The 27,410-nt window shown below is 40.7% G+C and overlaps 1 protein-coding gene across 1 annotated transcript in view; it reads left to right on the top strand.

Annotated features, from left to right (window-relative positions):
• LOC126248558 (set1/Ash2 histone methyltransferase complex subunit ASH2) overlaps positions 1-27,410 on the top strand; it is a 186,766-nt gene that overhangs the window by 85,908 nt on the left and 73,448 nt on the right. Inside the window, exons 5-7 of the mRNA XM_049949646.1 lie at positions 7,537-7,714; positions 20,707-20,903; positions 21,316-21,493. Coding sequence (XP_049805603.1) covers positions 7,537-7,714; positions 20,707-20,903; positions 21,316-21,493 — 553 coding nt within the window. The remainder of the gene's footprint in view (positions 1-7,536; positions 7,715-20,706; positions 20,904-21,315; positions 21,494-27,410) is intronic.

The following is a 27,410-nucleotide window of genomic DNA, read 5'->3' as shown; positions in this document are numbered from 1 at the left end:
ATAACACATATTGAAATTCAATTTTCAACTTTTTTAAAGTCACAGCAGAGACTTTAGTTTTTTAACCATTTACTTTAACTTTAAAATGCATTACAGTAACGAATACCACAGTATACTACCATATGTAAGAAATCAGTAATCTTTGTTCAGTTTTTGAATTTAATATATGCGTATGTATTTTGGATTTGATAGTGCATTCATTTTAAAGCCTTATTATTGTCATTTGTATAAAACTCTTCTTTGAAAATCAGAAATTTTTGTAAACCTTCACTGAGCTGAGAACTTTAAGTGATGGCACAACAAACTGCTCGTTCATTTTCATGTCTGTCAACCATGTGTTGGCTTTGGAGGTTAGTTAAAATTGGTTCTTCACTTGCTGAGGCATATACAGTAAGATTGGTGTCAACCTGGGCGAAGTCCTTTATTTCACAAGTTGACAAATATGGAAGAAGTTCTTGCACTAATTCTACCAGAGGAATGTCATTCTCATTATCACTCACCTTGCGATTGTGAAAAAGATCTGTGAATCCAGCATGTTTAAGAAATTGGCAGTTGTCTTTTGAGTGACATTTTCCCATTTTTCCGACATAATTAAAATTGTGTAAGGAACATTGAATACTTTTTCCTCACCTTCTTCTATGTTTTGTTAACATGTTCATCACATGAAGTTTTCTGTATTGCATTTTCAGAGATTTTATAACTCTTTGGTCCATTGGTTGTAGAACTTAAATGACGTTTGATGGTAGAAACATAAACTTTATGCACTGCAGATTGTCTATTGCTGGATGAACAGGGCAGTTATTGATGATGAGAATAATTGTCCATTTCTTTTGATATCAGCTGAGGGTCCCAGTTATGCAACCACTTTTGAAAAAAGCCATACGTCATAAACTACATTTAAGGAGTGAATGTTTTTAAAACAGACTTTCTCGATTTTCTAAACACCAAAAACTTTTCTGTACTTCATGCTGTCATATTTGCAGCAGCCGTAGCTGTTATTCTTGTCTTAGACATTTTCCCAATCAAACGCTGTTCACCTTTAAATTTCAGTGCCTTAACTGGTTTCATGTTGTAAAACAAGTCAGTTTAATCTGCATGGCATATAGCATCTGGCTTGTAACCATCACACCAAACAGGCCACTTATTTGATAGCAACTCATTTGTTAGACCATCAGAGATAGCAACAGTTTTGCCACAAAGTTTCCCCAGCGATAATATCGTGGTGAGCTGAGAGACATTGTACCCAAGGTGTAGAACAATTGAAGTTTGGATTTCCCAACAGTCAAGCAAATTCATTAGATTTTGCATGAAGAGGAGGTCCATTGATTGGCACATTATTTGATTTTTGCTGCTCAAACCATATGCACTTAATTCCTTCATAGGTCTGCAAACTGAAGATCAGTCAGGTGATTCCCCCTCTACCTGTCCCACTACATCACAAGAAGCAACTACAGTGTGTTTTACGATGTTATACTGACCGTCCACAGTGTGCCTTATGAAACACTGGGGATGCAGTATGCAGACATGCCCGGGGATGTTTAATTTTCACAATGTGCATTAACACTACAGGGATTGTGGATATGAGTTACTAGTGACACTAACACAAGACACATATGAACAGAATTTACGTAACTATCTGCACACTGTTCGACATTGCCAGAGGAGAAATTATCTTACATTAGGGGAGAAAATGGCTTCACTGAGCTCATATTTATGTAGTGGTGTTATTTTTAGTTTATTGAGTGATTATTTATTTGCAGGTGTTAAGTGAGGTGTTGTGGAGGGGGGGAAAAAAACGCTCAAGAGCTGGAGCTGTCAACTGTCTACCACACTTCAGAGCTTATCTACCAAGTGTAACACACTGTCAACTTGTATTTGACAATTTCATTGTCTCCTCTATCACAGGTTGAGGGAGGGGTATCACATGAATCGCCCCGGACTGTGCTCGCCCAACACCTGAAGAGGCTCAAAGGCTTAAATTGTCTCCCTCTGCAATAGAAGTAGGTCACATTGGTGTTCTGAAATTGAAGGTATTTCAACATAAGTCAGGCAATGGATTACAGCACATTACTGTTCTAGACTTGAACATGATCAGCCCCATTGCATCAGCTATATTCACTGTGGATGTGTGGTAAGTGGCTCCACTCATTGTAGTCTACTCTCTAAGTGCCAGTAATTCCTTAATGGAAAAGATTTATACAGTCTACCAATAACACGAAGAAGGGTAGTAACTTTCTAATCATTCATTGATACACCGCCAATTGACTTTAACACGATGACGTGGCTTTCAATATGCTGTCAATGAGAGACAGCAGTAAGGTGCCACATTTATCAATCCAATCCCTTCCCCACCAACACTGCACAGGTCACTGTCAACCTAACAGTTACATATTTTACATTAAAGCTCACACAACTGCAAATAAATACTCATTCACTAAACAAAATAAGTCTACTATATAAACACGAGCTCATGAATCTATTTTGTCTACTCACATAAGATAATTGGGCAGGAAATTCTGGTGAGGTATACTGAAAAGGAAGCAGTTCTCATGGTAGGGGAAGTAGCCTCATAGTTGCTGTACACAGTTATGAAGAATAAAGTTTCACTCTAGCAGTGTAGAACATTGTGCTGTTATTTATTTAAATTCTGTCCATATGCATTTCTTACATTAGTATTATTAGTACCAAACATCACATTACATGTAGTGTTAACAAACGTCCTGGAAAATAAATTCTCCAAGGACATCTCCATGCACTGTGTTGGTAGTAATTGATAAGGCAAGCTGGGGAAGCATTGGTATAGCTACCTGAAACACCCTGTAGCTGTTTCTTTTGACATTGAGAAATAGAAAGATTGGGGACTCTTCAGCTTGCATACCCTAGGAGGGGGGAAATGTATGACCATGTTCTGGCAACTGGCCTTCCCTCATGCATCTACTCCCCCCCCCCCCCTCCCCCTTCAATTCATCCACTGCCCCCATCCTGCATCCACTCCAATACACTCCCAAGAACACAATGTATTCCTTAATACAGTTCTACCCCCTTAGATGTGGTATGCACATTTAATATTTGTTCTTAACCCACTTCATTAACACTAAGCTTATTTTTCTGTCACCTGTAACGTGCAAACTAGAGAAAAAATGAATAAGGCATTTATTGTCGGAAATTTAATGTGATTCAGTTTTATACTGGGAAACATTCATTGCTAGAAGCTCTGGCTTTAGAGTTAGTCAAGAAAAACAAAAAGAAGTGACCTACACTAACACTCAGGATATTTAGTATGTTGTTCATGGCACTCCCATATACCACTGTACAGAAATCTGCAGCTACATGAATTTTGTCCCCTAATTTTCCTTCGTTGACAAAATTACATGCTGCGCTTCACATGTGCACCCTGGGACAGCGTTCTGTACTGTTCCACTTCGATAACCATGCCAGCTCATCTGCATTCATCTCAATGTCCTGTAGCGGGGATACTAAATCCCTCTTCCGTGAAAAGCCCACATAGGGCTGGAAATGACCTGGCTTCTGATGCAACTGCTGTTGTAGAACTGGCTAGGGCAAGACATCCCTCAACTACAGATGGACCACCAAAGGAGGCAATGCCAATGCAGCTAGCTCCACTGGAAGGGCGGAAGATTGTCGAGGCTGGGGTTAGTCCACTGCCATTAGTGAGATCAGGGACTCGACCACTGGCAAATGAGAGGAGGGACGCTAGGTCCATGGGCTCCAAATTGACAGTCAAGGGTGCAATCTCTGCTCGTGCCCCAGTCTGCAGGAAGGGGTGGCAGCAGGTGTGCATGCTGCCACAATTGGGGGCCTTCCACAGGACCAATCCTGTGACTGACCTCGTTGCTGGGGCAGTGGCAGAGGCCCTGCTGCTCGGATTTGAATGACGGGTCAGCTGTTCCTCACAGACAGCCACCACGAATAAATGCTGACATTTGTGGCCCACCAGTACACCAGGTCCAATTGGCAGCTCTGTGAGAAAAATGAGGGGGCTATGACTGTTGGGAGGCATGTGATTTTGGGTGCAACAAATCCAAAAGTACTTGCAGCTGGTGCCCGTGCGAATGCTACACTGGTCTGCGCCTGTTAACTGGCGTCACCTGGTACGTGGCAAGCAAACTAGACAGTGAGTAGTCACGGAATGAGTCAGATATGGACGTTTTCATTGGAGTTTCAAATGTTTGCATGAATCGCTACACATTCAGATTGGAAGCTGGGTGAACGGGGCAGTAGTGAGATGCTGAATACCATTGCATATGTAGAAATCTGCTAACTTTCACAAGACAAACTGCTGACCATTATCAAAGACAAAGGGCCAAGGGGAGCCCGTGGTAGCAAAAGTGGCCTACAACACCCAAATAGTGGCTGTCTGCCTTAGAGATCAGAAATGAGCTTTATAAATTTGCCAATGGGTCCTATGATATCATCTCTGAATTCACCATCTCCATATGCTTGGAGCCTTGGCTTGCGAGTCTTCCCGCTGCCTGTTTAGAAGTGTGTAAACACGCCGCTTGAATCTTTTCAGGTACAAGTGGACTCTACCAGCATAGAAAGGAGAGAGGGTGTACACGAGTACACTAGTATAACTGACGACTCGTGCCATTGCTGCTACACACACAATGGTTGGGCATGATGATCATCTACACATCCTCATATCATAAATTAAAGTCCCCACTGCATTTTTCTGCCTGTATGTGAGGGATGATCTCAGAAACTATTCTGGGAATTTTGATACAGTTTCACTAATAGATAAACTGATTCATGAGGAAGGTCTGTGTATTGAATTTATTACCTCTAATCGTAAGCCAGACAACTCATCTGGCTGTAGAAACTTACTGTTATCTGTGTGAATCCAGGGTGAGTCATCGCTAATGGTGTAGTAATAGTGAAGGGTTAGCAGTGAATTTGTTATATTATTTGTTGTTGTTGTGGTGGTGGTGGTGGTGGTGGTGGTGGTGGTGGTCTTCAGTCCAGAGACCGGTTTGATCTGTATCTCCATGCTACTCTGTCCTGTGCAAGCTTCATCATCTCCCAGTACCTACTGCAACCTACATCCTTCTGAATCTGCTTAGTGTATTCATCTCCCTCTACGATTTTTACCCTCCTCACTGCCCTCCAATACTAAATTGGTGATCCCTTGGTGCCTCAGAACATGTCGTACCAACTGATTCGCGCGGTTCTGGCGCTGCAGTCTGGACCGGCGAGACCGCTACGGTCGCAGGTTCGAATCCTGCATCGGGCATGGATGTGTGTGATGTCCTTAGGTTAGTTAGGTTTAACTAGTTCTAAGTTCTAGGGGACTAATGACCTCAGCAGTTGAGTCCCATAGTGCTCAGAGCCATTTGAACCATTTTTTGTACCAACTGATCCCTTCTTCTAGTCAAGCTGTGCCACAAACTCCTCTTCTCCCCAATTCTATTTAGTACCACCTCATTAGTTACATGATCTCCCCATCTAATCTTCAGCATTCTTCTATTCTCTTCTTGTATAAACTATTTATCGTCCATGTTTCACTTCCATACATGGCTACACTCCGTACAAATACTTTCAGAAACGACTTCCTAAAACTTAAATCTATACTCAATGTTGTTCTTCAGAAATGCTTTCCTTGCCATTGCCAGTCCACATTTTATATCCTCTCTACTTCGACCATCATCAGTTAGTTTGCTCCCCAAATAGCAAAACGCATCTACTACTTTAAGTGCCTCATTTCCTTATCTAATTCCCTCAGCATCACCTGACTTAATTCGACTACATTCCATTATCCTCGTTTTGCTTTTGTTGATGTTCATCTTATATGCTCCTTTCAAGACACTGTCCATTCCGTTCAACTACTCTTCCAGGTCCTTCGCTGTCTGACAGAATTACAGTGTCATCGCCGAACCTCAGTTTTTATTTTTTCTCCATGGATTTTAATTCCTACTCCAAATTTTTCTTTTGTTTTTCTTTACTGATGTGGCAGCCGTCTGAATTGGTCAGTGTGTTGACTGCAGTTGAAAATGGAGAAAATTGAGTTTCATGCTGGTACTAAACATTTTCTTTTGAAATGTTGTAATCTGCACAAATCAAAGCATTTATATGAAGTTCACAGGGACTCTTCACCATCATTAAAGACCATTTACTTTCGTGTTAATGAATTTAAATGTGGTAGGATAATTACTGAAAATGAAGCATGCTCCAGCTGTCCAATTGAGTCACCACAAAGGAAACTATTGACAAAATCCATGCTGTGGTACCGCGAAACCACCGAATAAAAATACCAGAGATTACTAAAACTGTAGGCATTTCAACTTGGTGAGTGCATAGTATCCTGCATGGAGAATTGACTAACAGGTGGATGCTGTGATTTCTCACAGTAAACCAGGAGTGCACTTGGCACAACATTTCAACACAGTGTCTGGTAATGCTAATCACAATCCACAAGACTTTTAGTGCTGATTTGTGACTGTTGATGAAACCTGGATCCATCATTCCACTCTATAGTCAAAGTGGCAGTTAAAACAATTGACAAAGGCTGATGAAAGTACACCATTGAAGGCAAAGACAATTTTGTTAGCTAGTAAGCTGATGGCCACTGTCCCCCCCCCCCCCCCCCCCCCCCCAAAGGAAGACCCATAACTGGACCCTATTGTGCTTCATTGTGGGATGGTTTGAAACTTGCATTGGCTCAAAAAAGACCAAGGTTGACACACAAAAAGGTGTTCTTCGACAAGGATAACATACCATCCCACACGTCAGTGATAAAAATGGTGAAAGTGCATGAACTAGGCTTTGAATTTGTTCCTCATCCACCCTATTCACCAGACTTAGCTCCAAGTGACTTGCTCCTGAATCTCTAACTTGGAACTTTGGCTTGCTGGGAAGAAGTTTCATCAAACGAGGAAGTGATAGTTGCAGTCAACATGTATTTTTCAGAACCTATTTTTTCGATGGGATGAAAAAGCTGCAGGATTGCTGCACCAGGTGTATATACCTCAAAGGAATCTGTGTTGAGAAGTAAGGTGAGTTGTTTACGAAACAAGCATTTTTTCTTTTCTTGATTGAACCAACGCTCATAGATGCTTTTTCACGGTGGAGCTCTGTTCTGTGATTACCTACCTCAATATCTGACATTTCGCTGTTGGTGCAATGATTAAAAGAAGGAACAGTACTGTGTTCTCCACAGTGTAACAATTTTGCACTATTAGATTCAGCATTTCAGCCTACTGTACCATCTTTAGTGTTGATACCACTATGACCACTAATCAAAAACTACTCTGTGTTCATTACTTTTTCATTCTTATGCACCACTTATTTTGCAGTTTGTACCTTTTGAAACTAAGATATTTATGGTATATTTCTGTTGTCACAAAATTCTTAGTACTAGTTATTTATTTTCCCAAGGATCCTTTTACAGTGCTATGCTGTATGTCAGCTTAATGTGTTGGATGAGAAGTCGACAGGTGGCAGGCTGTGCCTTTTTGAAGGAATTGTCCTGAATCAAAATTACTGGATAGTTTTTAAAATATTGTTTTCTGTGATTTTCAGATACAACGAGCGTTGACCAAAGATGTAGGCTCACTTTTTACATGTGAAGAATCTTCTGATGATGGAAATGACTTATTATATGGCCTGTTGGGTTTGGAGCTGACAAATATAAAGCCAAACTATGAGGCAATGATTCGTGGTGGTCACTTGAAGATCACAGATTCTGGGATTCAGCCAGGTATTCATAGTATTACTGTTAAAAACAATTGAAAAAATATCTGTACTACTCATATTGCAGAATCATTTGGAGCTATGTTACAGACGTTATACGCTGTGTAATCAGAAGTATCTGTATACCCCCAAAAACATACATTTCTCATATTAGGTGCATTGTGCTGCCAGGTACTCCATATCAGCAATCTCAGTAGTCATTAGACATTGTGAGAGAGCAGAATGTGTTGCTCCGTGGAACTCACGGACTTCAAACCTGGTCAGGTGCATGGGTGCCACTTGTGTCATACATCTGAACATGAGATTTCCACACTTCTAAACATGCCTAGGTCCACTGTTTCCAATATGATAGTGAAGTGGAAACGTGAAGGGGACACGTACAGCACAAAAGCGTACAAGCCGACCTCGTCTGTTGACTGACACAGACTGCCAACATTTGAAGAAGGTCGTAATGTGTAATAGACATCATACAGGAATTCCAAACAGGATCAGGATTCACTGCAGGTACTTTGACAATTAGGTGGGAGGTGAGAAAACTTGGATTTCATGGTTGAGCGACGGCTCATAAGTCACACATCACGCCGGTATATACCAAATGATGCCTCACTTGGTGTAAGGAGTCTAAACATTCGACGATTGAACAGTGGAAAAACATTGTGTGGAGTGACGAATCATAGTACACAATGTGGCGATCCGATGGCAGGGTGTAGGTATGGAGAATGACTGGTGAACGTTATCTGCCAGCGTGTGTAGTGCCAACAGTAAAATTCGGAGGCGGTGGTATTACGGTGTGGTTGTGTTTTTCATGGAGGGGGCTTGCACCCCCTAGTTGTTTTGCGTGGCACTATCACAGCACAGACCTACACTGATGTTTTAAGCACCTCCTTGCTTCCCACTGTTGAAGAGCAATGCGAGGATGGCGATTGCATCTTCCAACAAGACCAAGCACCTGTTCATAATGCACGGCCTGTGGCAGAGTGGTTACACAATAACAACATCCCTGTAATGGACTGGCCTGCACAAAGTTGTGACCTAAGTCCTATAGAACACCTTTGGGATGTTTTGGAACGCCGACTTCATGCCAGGCCTTACCGGCCGACATCAATACCTCTCCTCAGTGCAGCACTCTGAAGAACGGGCTGCCATTCCCCAAGAAAACTTCCAGCACCTGATTGAACATATGCCTAGAGTGGAAGCAGTCATTGAGGCTAAGGGTGGGCGAACACACTATTGAATTCCAGAATTGCCAATGGAGGGCGCCACATACTTGTAAGTAATTTTCAGCCAGGTGTCCGGATACTTTTGATTACATCGTGTATCATGTTCATTCTTGGTACAGTAAAATACAGTTATGAGCCATAACAATGACTACCTCTGGAACACGCAGTGATTGTGCATGTTATGTGTTTGATAAGACTGTGGTAGTTTTCAGGGGTATGCGCATTTCCTGTAAATTATGGGCCAGTGGTTTTTGGATGCAGAACTGATGCCCAATAGTGTCCTAGATGTATTCCATTGGGTTCAGAGCAGACAGATTTGGTGACAAAGACATCACGAGTTCACTGTCGTCTCCTCAAACCGCTATAGGATTTTTCTGGCCTTGTGACATGGACAGTTGTCCTGGTGGAAGACGTCGTCATCTTTAGGGGAGGACATCAAATGTATCTAGATATTGACGATTGCAGTGCAACAAGAAACGTGATTAATCTGACCAGACAACACATTTCTTTTGATCCATAATCCAGTCTTTGTTTCCATGCCCATTGCAGTTGTACACACACACACACACACACACACACACACACACACACATTTCTTACTGCATTAAGTGTGCACAATGGAACCTGTTGGCATTCAATCGCTTGGTAAGCAGTGGTCAGTTTTTCAGTTCATCAGTGTAGCATCCATCTATGTGGATATGATTACCAGAGTACGTACACTCATTGTAATAGTGTCCTTAGCTCTCAGTTCTCATTATTGGATGATCCAAAAGTAATAGAAAAAGAGAAAAATCAATAATCCAGAAATCATCTCAGTAGTGTGGTGCTGTTGTTATACATTGAAAAACTGTTCTTAAGGCGCACCTGTCCTTCATTATTTGAACATAAATTCTTGTTGTGGTTCTAGCTTCTATACATGACTGAATGTTGATCTATGAAAAGAGTGTAAATTTCTGCTGTTGCAAATACTGAAGTTAAATTTTGTTAAGTTAGTGATTGTTAGTGTTGTTAAGTCTGTTTCAGCAAGGATATTACCTTGTGCAGTTTATTGTTTAAGTGAATTTGGCCTCCTACAAAGGAGCAAGAAGCATTAGGCCCAGGACATTGGTTAGAGTTTTGCACAATGTTGAACATTGCACCAATATAAAAATAACAGCTTCTACACCACAAGAATGAAGGACAAATGAAATTTAAAGTAGTAGCGTATCGTTAAAATAGTTCGTATTTCGAATCCTGCTCTTGAGACACACTTTAAAAAAATCGGAGATTACGGGAATTGAACTTAATTTTTCTGCAAATATGAAATAATGCTTACTTGCTGCCTTGCTGGTGACCTTTAGTTCTTGTTTCTTTAGCTGTAGAAATAACTTCAACTGTTGAGAGAGATAGAGAAGAAAAATAATATGGTAGTAATGGAGAAATAAAATTTTGGTGAGACTGGAACAGAGCTGCAGGTTCAAGAAAATAAATGGCAGTGGAAGAATCAAGTGGCAGCTTTGGATAACTAACAAAGTTTTTCTGTTTAAATGTAACCTATTAATTTATAGTAGAGGGTGCCATCACCAGAAGAGGAAATTGAATACTTCTGTCACGTAATGATGTTTCCCTTTGCACTTTGGTAGAGCAATTTCATACTTAACAACAAAAACAGTTGTTCTTATACATTGCCTGACAAAAAAAAGTGAAGCGCCCAGAAGACATAGTTGGATGTCGATGTAACTTCATGCACATACACCATCATTGGGTACTTAACCTTTCATTACGAGGGCCGTATTTAGCTGGCACCCATGCATTGCTCTGCGTGTACGAGCGCTGTAGTTTGCTGGTGTCCACGCCGTGCTCTGTATGTACGAGTGCCATATTTAGACAACATCCATACGCTGACCTGTGTTTACGAGCACCCCAGTTTCCCGGCATCCGTGCGCTAATGTGTGTGTAAGAGCAATGTATATACACAGTGTCAGCATAAATCTTTCTTCAGGCATTACAGGAGACTGGAAAACAGTTATTAATTTTTTCAAGGTTCGTAACATTCATTTGAAAATTGTATTTGTAGCTATGTTAAGTTTGTTTTATAAAATATTTTACCTCCCTTTAAGAATGCTACAGAGGAGTTCAAAAAGAATTCTGTTCGCTAACCGACTCACTGATTCAGATAATGAGAATCAACATATTGTTCATCACCTACAAAAACTAAGAAAAGAAGAGCTGCATGTAGTACTTCAGAATCGGAAGCGGAGAATATTGAACCCATTAATAGTGACTGTGAAATATGGATCTCAAAAATATTCGTGCCTGTAAAATACATAAGTTTGCATCAGAAAGTTCAGGGAGTAAAGTAAACATAACTAGATCAACAAAAATCTTAGATTACATTCAGCTTTTTGTCTCTGAAGATGTCAGAGTTAATTGCAAATGAAACAAATCAATATTGGTCTCAGAAAGGTAATAGTAACATAAAAAATTCAGAAGGAACTGGAGTAGCTGAACTATTTTTTTTTTTTTTTTTTTTTTGCCATATCATTTTTAATTACGTGCAACAAGAAATTATCTTGAGTAAAGTACTGAAGTAAAGACAAACTTCTGCATTGCGATATTTTTCGGAGAAGTAATGGCTAGAGACTTCTATTTCAAATTATTACGGTTGCTACATTTGAACCATGATGTCTGTTCTACCAGTGATTGTTTGTACAAAATACGGAACGTCATTGATTTATTAGGAAAAAAATTGAGTCATTTCAACCATTCCAAAAGCTGTGCATAGATGAAAGTTTACTGTTATGTAAAGGTGGCTGTCTTTCAAACAATACATCCCGTCAGAAAGAAACTGATTTGGAATAAAATATTTTGTTCTCTCTGACTGGAGACAGTATTTGTACAAGATTTAATTGTTTATGCTGGATCATCTACCCTGGTGGATACCAAAAATAAGGATTTTGGAAAGTCAGGAGCAATAGTTTAAGCACTTGTGAAGCCCTATTTAGGAAAGGGCCATACTGTTTACATAGATAATTGGTATTCCAGTCCAGATTTATTTAGAATGCTACACAATAATTGCACAGATGCATGCAGGACTGTAAGAAAGAGAAGGAAAGAAATGCCTAAAATTGATGAACGATTAAAAAAGAGGAAGGACAGACAACCTCCTGATAATGCAAAAATTTAATACTCAAAGTGGGTGGATAAAAAAGAAGTCTGTATGATTTCTGCCATGCACTCAGATGAATTTGAGACAGTTGTCAAGCATGGTGGGAAAAAGTTACCCAAAATCATGTATGCGTATTGGATTATAATAATTCAGTGGGTGCATTTGATAAAGCTGACATGGTTATATCCACTGTGGAATCAACTCGCAAATCTCTGAAATGGTATCACAGATATTTCTTTCACTTGCTGGACATTTGTGTGTAGAATGCCTATTGCCTTTATAAAAACAGAAGAGGAGAGAACCGGTATTGACGGCAAAATTTCAGTTGCAGTTAATCAGGGAAATACTGGAAAAGTATCATCGAAGTATAAAATATCAACATCCAACAGGCAATGATCATCCACTGAGGTTAACAGAAAGAAATTTTCCTTCGGTTTACAAATCTGTAGGAAGAAACCGAAATAGAAGGTATGTTGTTTGCAGTGCAAATGACAGAAGACAAGAAACTAAGTACAAGAGTAAAAAGTAATGTGGGCTTGTGTGTTGACTCTTGTTTTCAAATTTATCATATGGAATTACATTATTAAGAATCTTTTAAATAATCCTAAATTGCATTTTTATTTGAAACACTTTTAAAAACTCCAAATACATTGTTATGTAACACTTAAATAAGGCAACCTGCGCAACAGCTTACAGATGTGCAATGTGCACAGTTTGCGGCACACTGCACTGATCAGTGGCATCAGTGCAGTGTTCAGTGGTGCCACTGCAGCAGAGTAGAAAGGATTAAATGATTAGAGTTGCAGTTTCCTCTGATGGGTAGAACTGCCACCAGAGCGTGTTGATATGATTCATGTTTAGTGATATTAGCACTTCTTGTACAGTATATAAGGGTCATGAACAGTGTCATACGTTGAATGATCACTGAAGGACACACAGATGCTGCATACTCATGTGAGACAGCATTATCAGCACCTGACAGTTTGCCTCCATTTGGCTGGTTGGTTGAATTGTGTAATATCCGGATTTTTTGGGGGCATTCGAATGTGACAGTGACACGATGCTGGACTGCATGGGAATGTGAAGACAGGCATATGCATTGTCAAGGTTCTGGTGGACCATGTCTTACCACCATCTATATCTACATGTACCTAGATACTCCGCAAGCCACCGTATGGTATCTGGCAGAGGGTACCATGTATCACTAATAGTTATTCCTCCCCTGGGGCAGGGAAAAACTACTACCTATATGCCTCTATATGGGCCCTAATTTATCATATCTTATCTTCACGGTTCTTACGCGCAGTATATCTTGGCAGCAATAGAATTGTTCGACAGTCAGCTTCAAATGCTGGTTGTCTAAGTTTTATCAATAGTACTCCTTGAAAAGAACGTCACCCCTCTACAGGGACTCCCATTTGAGTTCCCGAAGCTCCTCCGTAACATGTTGTTCAAACCTACTGGTTTGAAATCTAGTAGCCTGCCTCTGAATTGCTTCAATATCTCTTTTCAATCTGACCTGGTACGGATCCCAAGCACTACTAGTACTCAAGAATAGGTTGCAACAGTGTCCTATATGCGGTCTCCTTTACATTTGAACCACACTTTCCTAAAATCCTCCCAGTGAAAAGAAGTTGGCTGTTTGCCTTCCCTACCATAGTTCTCACATGTTCATTCCATTTCCTATTGCCCTGCAATGTACGCCCAGATATTTAAATGACTTGAATGTATCAAGCAGGACACTACTAATACAGTATCTGAAAATTACAGGTTTGTTCTTCATAGCCATGCACATTAACTTACATTTTTCCACATTTAGAGCTGGCTGCCATTCATCACACCAACTAGAAAGTTTGTCTAAGTCACATTGTGTCTTCCTACAATCATTCAACTTCGACACAGAACCGTACATAACAGCAACAGCAGCAAACAATAACTGATTACTGCCCACCAAATAATTTATATATACACAAATCAACAGCAGTCCTACCACACTTCCCTGGGGCACCCCTGATGATACCCTTGTCTCTGATTAACAATCATAGCTGAGGACAATGGACTGGGGTCTATTACTTAAGAAGTCTTAGAGCCACTCTTACATCTGTGAACATACTGCCTATGCTCGTACCTTCGCTAACAGCCTGCAATGGGGGCACCATGTCAAATGCTTTCTGGAAATCTAGAAATATGGAATCTGCCTGTTGCCCTTCATCCATAGTTCGCAGTTGTCGTGTCCTGACACGGGATAGAGGGAAGTTAGGGGGGCTGTGGTCATTCTCCAATTTCCAAGCAGTGAGGAACAAATGCAGGAAGACAAATTCCCAGTGAAGGCAGGATGATGATTTGGATCAGCACCAAACAGTCACAGGTCATCTATGGGAGATACAGATTCTGGGACTCGACAGGATGCTTGCAGCAGAAGACTCATGGAATTCAGGATCTGATTGACACTATTTATTGGAGATCAGACTAACTACTGTACTGAAGGCTAATTCTAAACATTAAGAAAAGCAAAGGGGGGCAGTTGATTGCACAACAGAAGTCAGCATCTGAAGCCACAGAGGCAGGTGCTAACAGAGTTGGTGAACACTCGCAGCATGTTAAGTACAAACTTAAGAGCAGCACTCCAAGTGAGGAAAACAGACATGTCAGAGCTTACCAAGGCTGGCCACGAGCAAAGTGGAGTCGGTGTCCCAGTGATCTCACTGAGAACTTCCTCTGATTGCAGAAACATTGGGTTTTAAAGAATCGTGACAGGGCACCATTTCTCGCTTCCTGTAGTCGACCCACCAATCTACTGGAACTTAAAAAGTTTTGGCCAACCTGGTGAGTCATTCTGCACCTCCAGGTTGCCTCTGGCCAACCACATTTGGATTCTTTCCCTACTCCTACTGAGTAGGTAGGGATGCCTCTGGGTTTTACGTTAACAAACTCCAAGTTTGGTGTCAACAACATTAAGGTGAAAGCTAAATGTTACTGTGACTCTTATTATGGCCAGCAACAACAGTGTTTTACAGCACTGGTTCCCACCCTCCATCCTGTAGTGGGTGGAGACTGCTGTAGTATCAGTGTAACCTGTGTGAACCCAGACGTTGCAGTTCTCAGGAGCAAGTATTAAGCTATCTGCCTCTGCTGAGACATGCCTTTTCGTGGCCATCTTATACAGTGACACCTTATGACAGTGTCTAGGTGGTGGATGGAGTTACCAGTTAATTCTCTGAAGTGAAACTTCTCCCCTGGGACAGCTGCCCATAGTGTCTGCAATTTGTAGACTCTTCATCTCTGCATTGTCTCTCTGAATTTCTACCTTGGAGTGCCCTTAATGGCTCCAAATAGCCTTCAGTATAACAACGTACAAGTCATTATGTTGTCAATATATGACACAGTATATCGCGTGAGAAAAGGGCAACCTGAGTTTTGCAAGAGTGACACTTGCTAAAACCATACTGATTCACAGACAAAAGCTTCTCTGTCTCAAGAAATTTCATTATATTCAAACTGAGAATATGTTCAAAACATTCTGCAGAAAACTGAAGTTAGGGATTTTAGTTTGTAATTTTTTGGGTCTGTTCTTTTACCCTTCTTATATACATGAGTCACCTGCATTTTTTTCCAGTCGCTTGGAACTTTGTGCTGGGCGAGAGATTTAAGATAAATGCAAGCTAGGTAAGAGGCCGTGCCATAGAGTACTCTCTGTAAAGCCGAATTGGGATTCCATCCGGACCTGGTGATTTATTTGCTTTCAAATCTTTCAGCTGTTGCTCTAGCCAGGGATGCTTATGTTGTCCATATGGGAGTGTCCAGAAGGGATGATCGCCTTATTATGCACCAACTACATCCTAACCCTTTCCCTCTGTGCCTGCCATCAGTGAACAATTAATAGATGACCCGCAACATTGTATGTCATCCCACACCATTTTTTGGAGACTAACTGCAGCTGGACTGTGGAATTACTGTCCCATGCATAGGCTGCTGTTAACAATTCACAAATGGCTGTGTTTTAAAGTGGTACTGTGACTGGCAAGCATGAACTGTTGATGAATGGTGTCTCATTATGTTCAGCAATGAACTGTAATTCTGCATTGCCCCAGATTATCATTGTTGGTGAGTATGGCAGTGATGTGGAGAGAGGTCCCATTCTTCCAGTGTCTTTAAGAGGCGCGACTGTGGAACACCTTGAATCATGTGGGGGAGGGGCTAAATGGGTATGACTTCAGGCCACAGCTGGTAGTGATTGGGAACACTGATGGCACAATGGTATTTAGAGACATCTTATGTTGTCGCTGATGTGACTTTGCAGCAGGATGATGATCATCAATATATGGCACCTGTGTCTACGAAATATGTATGTGTGATGATTTACTTCCGTGGCGAGCGAGATCCTCAGACCTGTTTCCAATGCGGTATTTGTGGGGGCAGCTCAGACGTAAACTCTGTGTGTCAGTGTGCAGGACAGGATACAATGCCTTTGACACTCTTCCCAAGTGAATCAGTCCAGAGCAGGTGCAATGGCATACTGATAAATGGCCTGATACTGCCAAGTTCTTGGAAATTTTACTCTGTTATGTAATCACTGAAGTGTCACATAGCCTCTTAACCCGTCAAGTTACATTGTATTTCTCACTCCCCCTCCTTGTGCTTCACTCTTTTGCCGAGCAGAGTACATTGCAAAAATAGTGTAAGCTTTCGTTGTTAAACAAAATACAATAAATGATTTTAGGGTATTGAAGCAACCTAGGTACTGAACAGTTCTTTGCAGTTTTTCAACTTCTTAGCACTAGCAAATTAATTTACACTTGTTGATACAGCTACCCCACCCCTTTTCTTTCTCATTTGAGAACCCAACTGAGTACCAGTTATTCACCTCAGTCAATAGGTGACACAGAAACTATGCATTATTATGGAAAATCACATTGCATCAGCTTATGGTGATAGTACAATTCAACTTAACCATTAATTTCATAATGGCCCTTTTCTCTTTTATGAAATCTGCAGAGAGGGGTTTAAATGTTCCTGTTCTCTTGGCCTGGCAGTCATTCAGATGCAGCCTACTGTAAAGCATGGAAGCTTTGTTTCTCCAATCTACCGAACTACTACTTCCCCTGGAATTGCTGAGCAGTGCTACCTTTGGGGATGTGACCCTAGCGGAGAGCCAGCGATGAAGTGTCAGGCTTGGGCTGACTCCAGGCAGCCAATAACAAACTTGTCTGGTGCTCTTCAGGATGTACTAACATTCCGTGATAATGATCTGTCAATCCTTGATGGACTGCTCCTCAGGACTTGTTTGTGCTTCCTTCAGACTGTCGAGGTGAAATTAAGTGCCAAGAATAATATACAGAAAAGTCTCTGTAAGGTGTGTTCAGTACTTTTAGAACACAGTATTGTTTTCATTAGACTTTGTTCCACCATCAAATTTGCAAAATTTTTTATGGTGATTCCTATGTTTGACCAAACAGATCCATTTTCAGATCTAAGTAGCTTTGTATACAACTAGTAAAATCTGTTATGCAGGCAGAGTAAAATCTGTTAAGAGGTATGTTCAATGTTAAACAGTAAAACTTATTCGTATATGCATACAGGCCTTCTTTATGGATGGTCTGAGGACTATGGAATGGATATATCAGCAGTAAAGTGGATCACTTTCATAATATGCTGCTCATCCCCCACACCTGGACACAGTTGAGTTCAAATAGTGAGTTGGCTGCTCAAGATTCACCTGTCTATGCTGAACAGTGTTTAGAGCTAATTTAGTAATTTTCAGACATTGCAGGGTTTTTGCTGTTTACTAGCATGATGCAGCTTGGGGTTTGTTGATAATGTTAATATTTGGTCCAATTTTTCTTCTTGCTAGTGAAAAGGAAGTTGTGGTTGCCTTACAACTGCACTTGGGGAAGCATGTATTTGTGATTATGGTGTTGATTTGTGTTTGAGTAGGCATGTCAATTTTGATGATAGGTCTTTTAGAAGCTGAGATGAAGGGTGCAGTGAATGTGGCCAGGTGCTTCAATTTGTACCTCGTAAGAAACATACTAGTAATCTTTATTTTTTATAACTTCTTTACCTCCTGAACAACGCTGCAGGTGTAGCATGTTGTTACATAAACACTGAAGCAATTATCACAAGTCCTTGAAATGAGCACATTGTCCTGCATCGTCAGCTGTCTTGGCGCACCTTTCACTTGTTGCCCGTGCATTACGTGTAAACAGTGTGTAGCCATTACTACTGGCATTCAAACAATTCAAAGGGGTTGGTACATATGAAGACACTTAAGTGATGGTGTTGATGAGTCTAAAATTAAAGTAAAGGTGGTAGTATTTTATTTTTATTTGTTTATGTATTTATTTTATCATTGACACTTAATAAATCAGATACCCCTTCATGAGACCATTCCTCTTGTGTTAATAGCGATGCTATTTTGGCGTGAGTGAATGTCTTTGCTGGAGATGAAGGAATTATGTTTCTTCAACAACAACTGGGTATTCCCCACTTTTTTTTATTTCAGAATGTTTTCTGCTGTTTCTGTCTATCAGAGTAAGCAACAATCAACTTGAAGTTTATAGTGAGCCCTCTGAATGTTGGAAGATGACACTTTGTTGAATGCCCTGTCTATCCTTCTGTTATAATTAACACATTTTGATAAAGATGTTTCTTGTTACTGTTGATGGATTGAAATTCAAGCCTGTATTACTCTAGAATACTAGTGTACTAAACTCACTGAGACCCAATTCACAAAGAAGAGAATTGTCCCATGATAGTGTCAGTGGAACAAAGTTGTAATTCCAACTCATTATGAAAAAATGTTTCTCATGATTCAAGTAGCCAAAAAGTTGTAGCTGTATGTTAAATATTTGAGAATTCTAATGTAGTAAGCAAACATCTCATCAAAACTGGAATGTTTTGATTGTAACTCATTTTTTGAATTATTTTCACTTGAACGTAAGCCTATATATTGCAGATATAGAGGGGTATTAGAGAGGTATGTTCAAAATATTAGGACAATTTTCGAAAATTTTATCATCTGTAAATATTTCACTGCTATAGACCAGAAATTCCTTGTTACAGGGCACAGTTGTGTACCATGCAATAGAGATTTTCCCCTTATAGAGAGGAACAAAGGATCCTTTCATGTATATTATTCAGACAGTTGGATTCCCTTCATTGCTAATGCCAAAGACAATGGTTTCCTTGTCTCCAATATGGAATCAAAGAACTTTAGGGATATTAGTGCACAGGACCAAGGGTGTTGTATAGAAGCTCATTTAAAGTAACTGAGTACGTTTGGTTAAAATTTCAGTTTATGACACTAATACACAGCAGGGAAGAAAGTCATAGCATCCTGCAACCTTGGGTTTCTCAAACCATTGCAAAGAAGCCAAGATGTATTGGGAAAAGAAATCTGCTGCTAGATAATATTTCAGTTTTCCCTGTCTTGTATCATAAACTTCTCCAAACAAAAAGTGCCAAGAAGAAAGTCTTACTTGACATATGCCAATATATCTCAGCCGAAAAATGGAATTTCTGTGAGCACCTACCAAATGAATAGTGGATTTACATGACTGACTGGCAAGATCCGTTGATTGAGAATAGAAAATGTAATGCTGACTGTCAATGTTTAATGTAATTGCAGCAGGAATAGTATTAAATGTTTCTGTATGTTTTGCTGTTGCTGCTACTTATGCATATTTGTACGCAATAAACATTGTGTTTTGGCCGGAGTCATTGCACTTTCTCAAAATAAGGTTTCAGTTTCTGCAATAAGTATTACAGAAAAGCCAGTGTGTTTCAGCAGCACCCCATTGTAACTGCACAGATACAATGTTGTTCATCCAGTAACATAAAAAAAAGGTTTTTCTTATTCTTTCAAAGATAACTTAAGGAATTACGTAATAGCTGTTACAAAAGTATACTGGACGATGTTTTACCACAGATACTCTGGTTGCATGAAGAAAGCCCAAATAAGTAAGCGGAAAACAGTTTTTCTGTTCTCCTGTAAAATTTACTGTTTGTTAATTACAACATTATTCGGTGATTGATTCAATTATGCATCATGTACAATATTATTAATAATGAGATTTATTGGCTAATCTGTTTTGTTTAGTTCTCCAGTGATGATGTGCTGTGCTTTATCTTGCACACTGCAATTGCAATAGCCTAGATGATTATGATAATATAATTGAGGATACTTTTCTATTGTTTAGCAAAAGTTTATTAGACTCTAAATCATTTTGGATTTTGACACTTCAGATTAATTAAAACAGGACATAATTCGTATGCCTCTGCTACATGGCGCTTCGGTTCGCCACTCTTGGCTGCAAATGGACGTGGCATAGACCACAAAGCAATGAGAGTCATGCCACCTCTGTGTGGATTGCTTCATTTGTTAACGCAGAGATGGCATGAAACAGTACCATGACTGCACCAAATGTGTGTGAATTCGGCCGTATATGTTTGTAGTTTTAATCAGTGAGCCAGTTGACTCACTATAGGAGTTTTGATTGTGAGAATGATGATCTATTTGCATCTCACAAATATCTTGGTGGAAAAAGGTCAATCCATGAAAATGAGTGATTTTCTGAATGACTTTTATATTAGCTAAAATATTAAGGTTTATTGAATTGTGCATTTGTGTAGTTCAAGCAGGTACTGGAGTGAAAGGTCGGAGCTCAAAAAGAAAAGTTTCTGACCAGTCTTCTAAGCGAGGGAGAAGTGGTGGTGATTCAGCAGCGCCAAAGCTTCCAGCACATGGCTATCCTCTGGAACACCCATACAACAAAGATGGTTACCGTTATATTTTAGCTGAACCTGACCCACATGCTCCATTTCGGCAGGTAAATGGATGAAGTGGCTATTTGTTCAGTACTGAAATTATCAGAAAATTACTTCTTGCTCTCCAAAATACATGTTTGAAGGGATGGAATTTTTTTTCCAAATGTACATAAGAACTGAGACATCCCGTTTTAGTTGCAGTTAAAACACATCAATTCAGAATCTATTGCCGTAGTAACAGAGGGTTACAAAGTTTTGTGTATGTAAAGTGCAAGAGTTTTTGTAACTCATAAGACTGCGTAAAATGATCAGTTATGTATTCTTAAATTTCTAGTAATATAAACTCCAGTATCAAGATCTGGTGGTTTGCTGTGGACGGGCGGAAGAATGCATAATATTCTAAACTTAAAGTCTTCATGAGATAAATGTAAAGAGTTGCCAAATGCTTGTCTCAATAGTTGCATCTTGTTTTAGGAATTTGATGAGAGTAGCGACTGGGCTGGTAAACCAATACCTGGATGGCTTTATCGTGTGGTCAGCCCCAGTACAGTGTTGTTAGCATTGCATGATCGGGCACCACAGCTTCACATTTCAGAGGATCGCTTGGCTGTCACTGGAGAGAAAGGCTACTGTATGGTTAGAGCAACACACTGTAAGTATTAATCAGCAAGCAATATGCCTGTGCAACTATGCAAGCATGACTGAACAGAAAATGTAGAATGAGGAAAAATGTAAGAAAATCACTTTTTGCAAAATATTTTGAAAATTGGCAGTTACAATCTTCACACGCGACTGGAACACCCCTAGTACTAGAGATGGCTTAGCATTTCTATGATGTGTTTGCTCTTACTATGTGAACCTGTAATGAAATGCTTTGCTCTTCTTGGAGTTTTCTGTACCTATTTTCCCTATCAATCCTATCTGGTATGAGTCCCAGACTGATGAGCGATATTAAAGTTTTGATCAGAAAAAGGTTCTGTAAGCTACATCATTCATGCGTGGACCACACCTTTCTTTCTGACATCTTCCTTATCAGTAATTAGTTTAATGTGATCTTTCCACTTTAAATTACTCCATATGTTTGCTCTTAGATATTTTATGGATGTAATGCTTGCATTGATTCTTCTGCAATTGAGCAATCACACAGTAATGAGTCTGTCTTCCTATTTATACACAATCTGTTAGATTTGTTTATATTGAGGGTCAACTTCCAATCCTTGCAGCAAGTGTTTATCGTCTGCAGGTCTTCGTGCATATTGTTAGAATTTTCTAGCGTTGAAGACTTCTCTCTATACAACAGCACCATTTACAAAAAGCCTCAGAAACTTGTGGTGTTATCCACTAGATCATTTATATACGAGTGGCATTCAGTAAGTAAAGCAACAATTTTTTTCTTAGCCAATTTTGGTATAAAAAATCTGGAATTTGTTGTGGGATGTTGTGGAATATTCTTGCTTCAGCCCCTATAGTTTCAAAAAGTTCCGATAAGTGGCAGCGCTATACGTGGCTTTTAAAATAGTGTCTGTAATTTAAGTGTGCTCCAAGCAGAGAACTATCATTGAGTTTATTTTGGCGGTAAACCAGAGGATTGCAGATATTCAAAGGTGGTTGCAGAATGTTTATGGAGACCTGGCAGTGAACAAAAGCATGGAGAGTCTTTGGGCAAGGCATCAGTCATCATTGCAACAAGGTTGTGCAAACCTGTCAAATGTTCCTTGTACTATCCACCTGCACACAGCTGTGACTTCTACAGTGTTGGAACATGCAGACACCCTCATTCAGGGTGACTGATGGCTCACAGTCCGAAGCTTACTTGCTCAACTGGATACTGCTCAATTAGAAGAATTCTATCTGTTTGGCCCAATGAAGGATGCACTGTGCGGGAAAGAGTATTATGAATTATGGGAAGGTGATAAATGCAGCAAGGCGTTGGCTCCAATGTCAACCAGTAGAGTGGTACGATGTGGGAATACATGCCTACCCAGTAAGGTGGTGTAAGGCTGTCACCTTGAACTGAAATTATGTTAAAAACTAAGATTGTGTAGCCAAAAGAGTGGGAAGAATATGGTGTATAGGAATACTGAATAAAACCATCTTATTTTTAGAAAAAAAAATTGTTTCTTTAGTTATTGAACGCCCTTTTTATATTGTGAGAAGTAATGGTCCGATAACACTCCCTTGGAATGTGCCTCAAATTACTTTTACTTCTGGAGATTTCTCGCCATTAAGAATGGGGTACTGTGTTCTGTTATTGAGAACTCTTCAGTCTTCTCACACAGCTGGTCTGATGTTGTGTACCCTTGTGTTTTGTTAATTAGGCAGCAGTGCAGATCTGGATCAACTTAGGTGCCAGTATCTACTGCTTTCTGGGTCTTGTGGATGAACAAGTGAGCTGGGATATACATTATCATTGTTTTTGGAATCCATGTTGCTCCTACAGTGGAGATTTTTTGGTCTCAACAAAAGTCAGTGTGCAACCATAAAACATCTGCAGTATAGGTCTATAATTGTATGCATCTGTTTGATGACCTTCCTTGGAAACAGGATGGCTGGTGCTTGTACCAAATATAGGATTGGTTTCTCCTTCAGTGTCGTATGTTACATTGCTGCTAGAACAGAAGTACACTCCTGGAAATGGAAAAAAGAACACTTTGACACCGGTGTGTCAGACCCACCATACTTGCTCCGGACACTGCGAGAGGGCTGTACAAGCAATGATCACACGCACGGCACAGCGGACACACCAGGAACCACGGTGTTGGCCGTCGAATGGCGCTAGCTGCGCAGCATTTGTGCACCGCCGCCGTCAGTGTCAGCCAGTTTGCCGTGGCATACGGAGCTCCATCGCAGTCTTTAACACTGGTAGCATGCCGCGACAGCGTGGACGTGAACCGTATGTGCAGTTGACGGACTTTGAACGAGGGCGTATAGTGGGCATGCGGGAGGCCGGGTGGACGTACCGCCGAATTGCTCAACACGTGGGGCGTGAGGTCTCCACAGTACATCGATGTTGTCGCCAGTGGTCGGCGGAAGGTGCACGTGCCCGTCGACCTGGGACCGGACCGCAGTGACGCACGGATGCACGCCAAGACCGTAGGATCCTACACAGTGCCGTAGGGGACCGCACCGCCACTTCCCAGCAAATTAGGGACACTGTTGCTCCTGGGGTATCGGCGAGGACCATTCGCAACCGTCTCCATGAAGCTGGGCTACGGTCCCGCACACCGTTAGGCCGTCTTCCGCTCACGCCCCAACATCGTACAGCCCGCCTCCAGTGGTGTCGCGACAGGCGTGAATGGAGGGATGAATGGAGACGTGTCGTCTTCAGCGATGAGAGTCGCTTCTGCCTTGGTGCCAATGATGGTCGTATGCGTGTTTGGCGCCGTGCAGGTGAGCGCCACAATCAGGACTGCATACGACCGAGGCACACAGGGCCAACACCCGGCATCATGGTGTGGGGAGCGATCTCCTACACTGGCCGTACACCACTGGTGATCGTCGAGGGGACACTGAATAGTGCACGGTACATCCAAACCGTCATCGAACCCATCGTTCTACCATTCCTAGACCGGCAAGGGAACTTGCTGTTCCAACAGGACAATGCACGTCCGCATGTATCCCGTGCCAGCCAACGTGCTCTAGAAGGTGTAAGTCAACTACCCTGGCCAGCAAGATCTCCGGATCTGTCCCCCATTGAGCATGTTTGGGACTGGATGAAGCGTCGTCTCACGCGGTCTGCACGTCCAGCACGAACGCTGGTCCAACTGAGGCGCCAGGTGGAAATGGCATGGCAAGCCATTCCACAGGACTACATCCAGCATCTCTACGATCGTCTCCATGGGAGAATAGCAGCCTGCATTGCTGCGAAAGGTGGATATACACTGTACTAGTGCCGACATTGTGCATGCTCTGTTGCCTGTGTCTATGTGCCTGTGGTTCTGTCAGTGTGATCATGTGATGTATCTGACCCCAGGAATGTGTCAATAAAGTTTCCCCTTCCTGGGACAATGAATTCACGGTGTTCTTATTTCAATTTCCAGGAGTGTATGTTCTTTTGTGTACTATATATACAGTAGTATTGGTCAAGTGGACTTCCCTCTGACGAAACATTTGAGTTGATTTTCTTTTCCATGCTTACTTATTTCTATATCTGTTGTTTTGACATTTGTGTGGTGATTTAGAAGAGAATTCACAGTAGGATCTTTCTCAGTGAAACTGTTTCGGAAACAGGAGTTTAGCATTTTGACTTTGTCATCCTCTGTTTCAAAGTGCCATTATGATGTGTCTGGACAGATGGCAGTGATGCATTTACTGATTTAACATGGGACCAAAACTTCTTAGCATTTTGTGAGAGATCAGTAACTAGAATTTTACATTCGAATTCAATGATAAGATTCACATGTCTCTGCCTATACTAATTTTGGCTTCATTCAGTTTTTTATGTGAGGCTTTGGATATGTTTTAATTTGCAGTGAAGCTCACTCTGCTTTTTGAGCAGCATTCTAACACAGCTATCAAACCGCAGTGGGTCTTTCCTATCCCTCAGAACTGTGCTCGGCCCATACCTGTCTTAATGCATATTGCACAATACTCCTGAATTTTGTCCAGTTATGCTCAACATTTTCAGTCATGGAGATTGTTTCATCTTGGCCATTCATCTACATCTACATGGATACTCTGCAAATCACATTTAAGTGCCTGGCAGAGGGTTCATCGAACCACCTTCACAATTCTCTATTATTCCAATCTTGTATAGCGTGTGGAAAGAACAAACATCTATATCTTTCCAGATGATCTCTGATTTCCCTTATTTTATCATGTTGATCGTTTCTCCCTATGTAGGTCGGCGTCAGCAAAATATTTTCACATTTGGAGGAGAAAGTTGGTGACTCTAATTTCGTCAGAAGATTCCTGAGCAACAAAAATAGTCTTTGTTTTAATGATGTTCATCTGAAATCCTGTATCACTTCAGTGACACTCTCCTCCCTATTTCACAATAATACAAAACATGCTGCCCTTCTTTGAACTATTTCGATGTACGCTATCAACCCTATCTGGTAAGGATCCCACACCACACAGCAGTATTCTAAAAGAGGACAAACAAGTGTAGTGTAGGCAGTCTCTTTAGTAGATCTGTTACATTTTCCAAGTGTCCTGCCAATAAAATGCGGTCTTTGGTTAGCCTTCCCCACAACATTTTCTGTGTGTTCCTTCCAATTTAAGTTGTTCATAATTGTAATTCCAAGGTATTTAGTTCACTTAGATTTGACTGATATCGTGTAACCGAAGTTTAACAGATTTCTTTTAGCACTCATGTGGATGACCTCACCCTTTTCATTATTTAGGTTCAATTGCCAACTTTCGCACCATTCAGATATCTCTTCTAAATCATTTTGCAATTTGTTTTGATCTTCTGATGACTATTAGTCCGTAAACGATAGCGCATCTGCAAACAACCTCAGACGAGTGTTGGATTGTCTCCTAAATTGTTTATATAGATAAGGAACAGCAAAGGGCCTATAACACTACCTTGGGGAACACAAGAAATCACTTCTGTTTTACTCGATGACTATCAGTCATTTACTACGAACTGTGACCTCTCTGACAGGAAGTCACAAATCCAGTCACATAACAGACAATATTCCATAAGCATGCAATTTCACTATAAGCCGCTTGTGTGGTACAGTGTCAAAAGCCTTTGGGAAATCCAGAAATTTGGAATTGATCTGAAATCCCTCATCAGTAGCACTCAACACTTCATACGAATGAAGAGCTAGTTGTTTCACAAGAACAATATTTCCTAAACCCATGTTGTGTGTCAATAGACCGTTTTCTTCAAGGTATTTCATAATGTTCAAACACAATATATGCTCCAGAATCCTGCTGCATATTGATGTTAATGATACGGGTCTGTAACTAAGTGGATTACTCTTACTACACTTCTTGAATAGTGGTGTGACCGGTGCAACTTTCCAGTTTTCGGGTATGGGTCTTTCGTCGAGCGAACGATTGTATATGATTCTCAAGTATGGAGCTATTGCATCAGCATACTCTGAAAGGAACCTAATTGGTATACAGTCTGGCCTAGAAGACTTGCTTCACTACTTCGAGGAAAGTTACTTCTATGTTACTCCTGTTGGCAGCTGTTCTCGATTTGAATTCTGGAATATTTACTTTGCCTTCTTTTGTGAAGGCATTTCGGAAGACTGTGTTTAGTAACTCTGCTTTGGCAGCACTGTCTTTGATAGTATCTCCATTGCTGTCACACCGAGAAGGCATTGATTATTTCTTGCCGCTGAAATACTTCACATACAACCAGACTCTTTGGATTTTCTGCCAGGTTTCAAAACAAAGTTTCATTGTGGAAACCGTTATAAGCATCTCACATTGAAGTCCACGCTAAATTTTGAGCTTCTGTAAAAGATCGCCAATCTTGGGGATTTTGTGTCTGTTTAAATATGGCCTGTTTGTTTCGTTGTTTCTGCAACAGTGTTCTGACCCGTTTTGTGTACCAAGGAGGATCAGCTCCATCATTTGTTAATTTATTTGGTATAAATCTCTCACTTGCT

The sequence above is a fragment of the Schistocerca nitens genome, chromosome 3 (genome assembly GCF_023898315.1).
Source record: "Schistocerca nitens isolate TAMUIC-IGC-003100 chromosome 3, iqSchNite1.1, whole genome shotgun sequence".
Classification (NCBI taxonomy): Eukaryota; Metazoa; Arthropoda; class Insecta; order Orthoptera; family Acrididae; genus Schistocerca; species Schistocerca nitens.
The sequence above is the reverse complement of the archived record's forward strand: the minus strand, read 5'-3'. Positions and strand labels throughout refer to the sequence as shown.